This window comes from Penaeus monodon, unplaced genomic scaffold (genome assembly GCF_015228065.2).
Source record: "Penaeus monodon isolate SGIC_2016 unplaced genomic scaffold, NSTDA_Pmon_1 PmonScaffold_1340, whole genome shotgun sequence".
NCBI lineage: Eukaryota > Metazoa > Arthropoda > Malacostraca > Decapoda > Penaeidae > Penaeus > Penaeus monodon.
The window spans coordinates 32,501-40,050 of NW_023642378.1; the positions used below are offsets into that span (position 1 = coordinate 32,501).

Here is a 7,550-nt window from a genome sequence, read left to right on the forward strand (position 1 = left end):
AAAATCATCATCAATAACATTACCATTAACGACTGACACTAATGCTACTTACAATCAAGCCCAGCAAGTACCAACCCCCATCCCCCCCAATGAATGAATAAACAAGCCAGAGAAAATAAAAATCACGAAAAGAAAGCTCAACAGACATCGTTAAACGAGTTCCAAGCTTTTCCTCATCTTCGCACACTCCAAAACGATCCGTGAGAGAACAAGACTCGTTAACAGAGGAAGGGAGAGGGAGCGGGATGGAAGAAGGGGAGGGGGATGGGAAGGAAGGAGGAAAGGAGGGGGAATGGAAGGGGAAGAGGGAAGGGGGAAGGGAGGGAGGAAGGAAGAAGGGAGGAGAAAGGAGGGGGGAAGGGGGAAGAGGCGGAAGGAGAAGGCGGTGTACCGAAGGGCGTGAGGGGACAGATGGAATGAGAGCGTGTTGGTACCCACCAATTCCCTCCCTAACCCCTCCATCTAGCGCTCTTCTTTTGGCAAATTTCTTACTTATTCGGCAAACGTGGGAAAAGATTTTGAGATTTTTTTTTCGGAAGCCGAAATAATGGTTTTAAATATTTAAAAAAAAAAAAACTACAAACTGTATCCCTAATTTTCTTTCTTTTGTATTTTGTTTCTCTTGGACTAATAAGGGAAGAATTTGCCCAATTAGTAGGCAAATTAGAGACCGAACACTCACAAATATAAAATTAATAGGTTTACGATTGCTCGGTTCTGTTCTACACTAATATATACGGTATTTTTATTAGTAGTGATCTCCAGTGTTCAAAAATATTGTGGTGTGCATTCTTTGAGATAGCTTTTGCTTTTTAAGGTTTGGGAGAGAAAGAGGCGTTTCTTTGTCATACGCATTCCATGAAAATGGTCACATGAAAATTAATTGAATAAGAGTGTGTTGCTTTCCTGTATCTGGTTGCGCGTGTGCGTATGTGTGATGTGTGTGTGTGTGGGTGTGTGTGTGTGTGTGTGCTTGCGTTGGGTGTGGTGTGTGCTTGCGTGTGTGTGTGTGTGTGTGTGTGTGTGTGTGTGTTGTGGTGTGTGTGGTGTGTGGGTGTGTGCGTGTGTCAGCGTCTAGTGCGTGTTTGTGAAAGTTTTAATATATTCTGTATCCATGGTTTATCAAAAAGATAATCTGGGATCCACGTGAATCGCAAGTTAAAAAAAAAAAAAAAAATCGTCGCTTTCGTATATGGAGAATCAGTACGGATGAGTAAAAAAAAAAAAAAAAAAAAAAAAATCCGAATGACTTTCTATTTCTATTTGATGTGTTTTCTTCGCATTGCACAGCCACTGCGCGCAGAAATGACACGATCGACAACGAAGGAATCCAACAGTTGAAAGGACAATAGATTGTTTGTATTCAAAGATCCGCCCAATTATCTTCGAATTTTCTTTTTCTTTTTCATATTTCTCTTCGCAGCGTCCAGGAGGGGGTTGGGAGCAAAAATTAATTGATAATCCTTATCGTGTTTTTGAACTGACCTTCCGGAATCTTACTTTTTTCCTGGATTATAGATTTAATATTATAAGTAACCTGTCCAACATACGCCACAAAACCGATATTACATGTCATTATAAATCACAAAGGAAAATATCTATTCAATAATTCCAAGACTTCTCTCTCATTCCTCATCCCTTCTCATCTTCTTTCCATCTGTTTCCCTTCTCCTCGCCCTCTGTCCCCCACCCCCCACACCCCGCCTTAATTAACACAGGCTTTATGAAGCAATGACGAGTGAACAGGGGAATATTTGAGGGCGTCTGGATTACTTGACCCGTCTGCAGGTATTTTACCAGAGGGACGTTTTTTGCTTGTTTCAGGGTATTGCTAACGACTTTTGTAAGCAAGAGCCGCAAAGGGTTTAGGGTGAGGGGAGCAGAAAATCTAAATTTGCTTTTCTTGCAAATATGTACTGTATATATATATTATATATATATATATATATATATCTATATATATATATATATATATATATATATAATATACATATATTATTATATATATACATACACACACAGGGACAGAGATAGATGAGTACATAGTATAGAATTTAATCATTTATTATTCATAAATTAGAAAATATAACACGAGCCACAAACAACGAAGTGGTGACTGACTACGCCTAAAAGCGCTTTTCAGTGCAGCCACAGCCATCAAGTGCAATAATCATGATTTTATCGATGAATGGTTAAAAAGAAGGACCGGACCAAAATCTACGTATGGTTCTGTGAGGAAGTTCCACTGTCCTCGCTTTTAAGCAGGAGGGAGAGAGGTTGGAGGAGGAGAAAAGAGGAATGGGCAAGAGGAGGAGGAGGAGGAGGAGGAGGAGGAGGAGGAGGAGGAAGGAGGAGGAGGAGGAGGAGGACGATGGGGGGGGCAGGAAAAGAAGCGAGGAGGGGTGAAGGAGCGAGGGAGGACGTAGAAGGGAGTGGAACAGAGGTGGGGAAGGAGGGAGGGATAAAGAGGGCAAAGACGTATGTAAAACGAAGATGAATTGAGAAGAATCCGATGATGGAATAAAGATGTCAAAAAAAAAAAAAAAAACGCAAAGAAAAATTAATAGATACATAGCAAGAGGAGAAGAAAAGAAAAAACAAACAGAGAAGATAAGATCGAACGGGAGAGAGAGAAAGAAAAGAATAATAGTAGAAATATATTAAAAAAAAAAAATAAATGTTGAAAAAAGAATCAGACATTTAATCGAAAATTAAGAAAATCATATGTCTAGAAAGAAAAATACAGCAAAGGAGTAAGAAAATACTGGTTTAGAAAACGGGAAAATACTTTGATCGGAAATAGGAAAATATAAGAATTATCTGCTCAGCGAATCACGGGCCTCTTGAAAACGAAAATAATATATGAAAATACCGTAGATGTTATCTCTGTACTAGTGGTAAACTGTGGCCATTAAGAGTAACAGGATATATAAAGCATAGAAATTGTAGCTTTTAATGAAACAAGAGCGATTATAATATCTTTCCTTTGTCACGTTATTTTTTTCACTTTAAGTACGAAACGAAAAAAGATGAAATTAAAAAAAAACTGTCTAACTCCTGAAATGCAAACGACAGTAACTTTTCCATATATGCATAGCTTACATGACCTTTTCACTCGTGATAAAGGTAGTTCACGCATTCGAATAATAGGTCTTTCTGTGTCGAAAACGATTCATACACTCAATCCCCCCCTCCCCCCTTCTCCCTTTCCCTTCCACTCCCCCCCACTCCCTCCTCACCATTTTCTTTCTCCATCTCTATTCCTTTTTTTTCCCACTTCTTTCACTCGGGTAATTAACCACCACCCACACCAAACTTTGGACCTCCCTTCCGTCTACCTCTTCTCCAATTCCACATTCACTTCTTTCTTCTTTAGTCTCTCATCCACTTTATTCTTTAGTCCCTCCTCACTCCTTTCTTTTTTAGTCTCTCCTCCACCCTTTCTTCTTTAGTCTCTCCCCTCCACCATTCCCACCTTCTCACTCCTTCTCTCCTCAACCACCCTACCAACTCTCATACCCCCCCCCCACCCCCTCTCAACCCAAACCACCACCTGACCGCACCCGACAGACCAGCCCCGAAAAGGCTCGCTAATAAGCTCTGTGACGGTCGCGATAGGTCATTTTGTCCCCGCCTTTTCTACAGAGGGTAAGGTCATGGTAGCGGGTCGTAGAAAAATGGACTTCCCGGGTAGTAGGGGCGGGGCATAAGTGGGAAATGCCGGAGGGTTTGAAACGTTCCTGGGGGTTTAGTCGGTGTGAGGTAAGGGGGTTCCGGAATTCTTGCAGGATGTGCGAAGACAGAAAATAGGATTTGAATATGCAATTAGATAGAAATGAATACACACATACATTTATTGCAATATATATGTATATACGATAGATAGATAGATAGATAGATAAATAGATAGATAGATAGATAGACTATCAGATATAGAATAAATAAACACACACACACACACACAACACTCACACACACGCACACACACACACACACACACACACACAAACACACACCACACACACACACACCACCACACACACACACACACACACACACACACAAACACACAGGGCCTTAGGCGAATTTGCGAAGGGAAGGGGTGTCCTATCTGCGGTTGCCATCTTGTTGTTTTCTTTCTTCTTGTTTCTTTCTTGAAGGAGATGCAACTAGTCTCACGAGGAAAGTATTAGTGAAATTGTTGAATGAAAAAAAATATAAATTTCTATCTATGAAGTAGCATTAAGATAAGAATTGATTACTGGAAATCGAGATGGAAAATTAAGCTAACTTAACCGAAGAATTAAAAGGCCTCTCCATTCCTAGGCCTTTCCGTTGCCTTTACTCTCTCTCTAAAATACACACATACATATTTGTAGGCCTAATAGCATTATCTATCTAATTATATCTATCTGTCTAGATATCATCATTATTTATCTGTCTATCTATCTATCGAGATCTATCGATCTATCTATCTATCAATCTATTCAATTTATCAATCTATCTTATATTTATCTATATATACCACATACAAACACACAACAGAAACACACATAAAACACACACACACACACACACACACACACACACATGTATATATACATAATACATATACATGACATAGTACATATACATATATAGAGATATGATTATATATATATATATCTATATCTATATATTATATATATATATATATATATATTGTATATATATATATAGTAGATGAGAGAGAGAGATGGTTATTCTCTATCCAATCTTTCCCCTTAATCTTCCACATGCCAATCCAGTTCCTCATTTCTTCTTTCTTTCTACTACGCCAACCTGTCCCCCTCTCTCGCTTCGAATAGTAATATATGATCTTACCTTTCATGCTTGTCTGTCCCATCTATACATTTGTTTATCTCATTCGTTTGTTCGTTTGGTAAGAGAGAGCGAGATGAGCGACGAGAGAGAGAGAGAGACAGAGGGAGAGAGAGAGATGAGAGAGAAGACGGAGGAGAGAGAGAGAGAGAGAGATGAGAAGAGAGAGAGAGAGACGAGAGAGAGGAGGAGGTTGATAGATAGATAGATAGATAGATAAATAGAGAGAAATAGTCAGAAGGGAAACAATAAGTGAGAGAAAAAAAAAGAAAAAAGGGAGAGGTGGGTGAGGAAAGAAAAAAAAGAAAAGAAACAAAACAATAGAGACAGACAAACAAAAACTAAAGCAAAGGGCGAGTTCCCCTTCTCGTAGCTTTAGTCCGAGTCTACTGCGTCTCTTCCGCTGGAGTCTCTCTTCTCGGAGCCATCAAGCCGAGAGCGCAACAGCCGGAAGGAAGAGGAAGGAGGCTCGGCCATCCAGGCTCGCCTCCGCGAAGCCTTGGCCAAACGCCTGGGGTCAGGCCAGAGCCAAAACACTCGTCAGGATCGTTCTCGCCTCGCCCAGGACCCTTACGTCGACGAGGAAAAGGATGAGTTTGACCTCAAACTCTCGGGATCGGATCTCCGACCTTCCTTCGGGTTCCGAGGATCAACGCCTGTCACCAGGACACCCCGAGTGAGCACTCTCTACGCCGAGGAGGTCAAGCCCACCACTTACCGGCCGAGGTTCAAGCCGACCCCCACACGCCGCTTTGGCAGCAGCCGGCCAACGTCCCTGCGGTCCCCTCCAAATGCTCCCTTCAGACAGACACGACCTGCCAACCGCTGGCGACTGAATACGTCACCAAGACCCAAAGTAAACATCAACAGGCGCCCCGTCAATCAGCCAGATAATTATGATGATCTTCAGGCTGTTGACGAATCGCAAGCTATTTCCCGACCAACTGTACCCGAGCCCATTATTCCTGAAGGGGAGAGGAAACCCTGAGGATTGTGACCAGCACACCGGCTGATGGAGCCACAGATGTTTGGTTCGAAGTTGCTACCATCAGGTCGCTTCACACGTTCCGCGTCGGCACAACAAAGAATACACGTTATGTCACGTTCACGAAGACCACGACCCACAGTATCGACCCGACGCCTGCGCCCCTTGGGCCACAGGACGACTTCTACGAAACGCCGCTCTTTGAAAACATCCTGGACGATGGACCTCGTGACGTGTCGACCCTTCCTCCAGTCGACCTCGGCGAGAGTGACGTGACCGCCCTGCTCGAGACGGTGACGGAGACGTTCAGCACAACGGAGTTGATGAAGAAGACGTCGGTGCTCCCCGTGCTGCACGCAGGCGAAACCTCATTCTACACTCTGACGCAGACCTACCACATCACTCGCGTGGTCACCGCCCTCAAGACGATGCCGCCCTACGAGGCATTTTCCTTCATCCCAGAAAACTCGCTGAACGAGTTCAATGGCCAGCTTTTGGCAGAGGGAACCGAGAACGACGAGTCCCTCTTGCCTGGCGAAATCGAGTATGACGAAAATGGCGAAATTATTGACACGACAAGTGGCACTCGAGTGCCTCCACCGCCAGGATTCCCCTTCCAGGATCCCAACCTTGCAGAATTAGCTGGAGGCCAATTCAATCCCGACGTTTTTGAGAAACAGCTGCACCCACAACTGACAGCAGCTCTTCAGCATAGGCAACAGATGCAGCAGAAGCAAGGCAGTGCAGCACGACCTCAGCTAAGCTCAGGTCAGCTGGCAGCCCCCGGAGACCCCGCTATTGCAACTCCGAGCCTGACAGCCGAGCAACTGCAGCAGCTGGCGTACCTCCGTCTCATCAACCCCTACGGCTTCGGCGGGTTCCCTCCCGTCCAACAGCAGCAGCAGACCACCGTTACCTCCTCCCCAGTCACCATCACTACCGACATCACCACCACGTCCACCCGCGTCCTCCGCGTCATCTTCAACGCCCGCCCTATCTTCACTACCATCAGCAGCGTCGAAGTCGTCCACACGACCATCACCTCTTTCGAAACGGCAACCGTCACCGTCGCCCCAACCCTCCCCTCCTTCCCCTTCCCCTTCCCCGGGTCTCCCTTCCCGGTGGGCTAAGGAGCCTCGAGAGCGAGCGAGGCCTCAGAGGGCGACGGAGGCGCGGTCTCCGCCCATGTTCCCGCCCGCTTCCTTGACGCCGAGTGCTGGCACTCTGCATCTAACCTCTACTAACCCCTTGATAGTCTGACAATCAGTGTTCAGGCGTGGAAGGTTATCATCAGGTCTTCATTCTGACTTCCGGCAAAGAGGAAACAAACGCGGGGGAAGGAAAAAATGAACAGAAGCGAAAGGAAAGTGTGATGGGTAAAGAAGACCTTTTTAGTACCATGAAATATATGATAAGACGCTCATTCTTCCCTTCTCCTTTAATCAACTGACAATGCGTCTATTATCCATGAGGGTTTTGTATTGTAGGATATTGACTACATATACTAGACTTACAAATGCCAAATAGCTGAAGCATCACTTTAACGAAGAAAATGGTACTAGATCACGTAAAGATCACACTTTATCAGTTAATCATTATTCGGTGTTACAGTTCGTGCAGTGAATGGCATCCGATAATGATTATTCTGATACTGGGCAGGTGATCAGTATAATAAATGAAAAAAACATAGCAAAAAGCATGATAT

The 7,550-nt window shown here is 44.0% G+C and overlaps 1 protein-coding gene across 1 annotated transcript in view; it reads left to right on the forward strand.

Moving 5' to 3' along the window:
- Window positions 1-7,515, forward strand: part of LOC119569214 — an 8,279-nt gene extending 764 nt beyond the window's left edge. The window contains 2 exon segments of the mRNA XM_037917476.1: window positions 5,240-5,828; window positions 5,831-7,515. Coding sequence (XP_037773404.1) covers window positions 5,240-5,828; window positions 5,831-6,975 — 1,734 coding nt within the window. The 3' untranslated portion in view covers window positions 6,976-7,515.
- The last annotated feature ends 35 nt before the right edge of the window (window positions 7,516-7,550 follow it).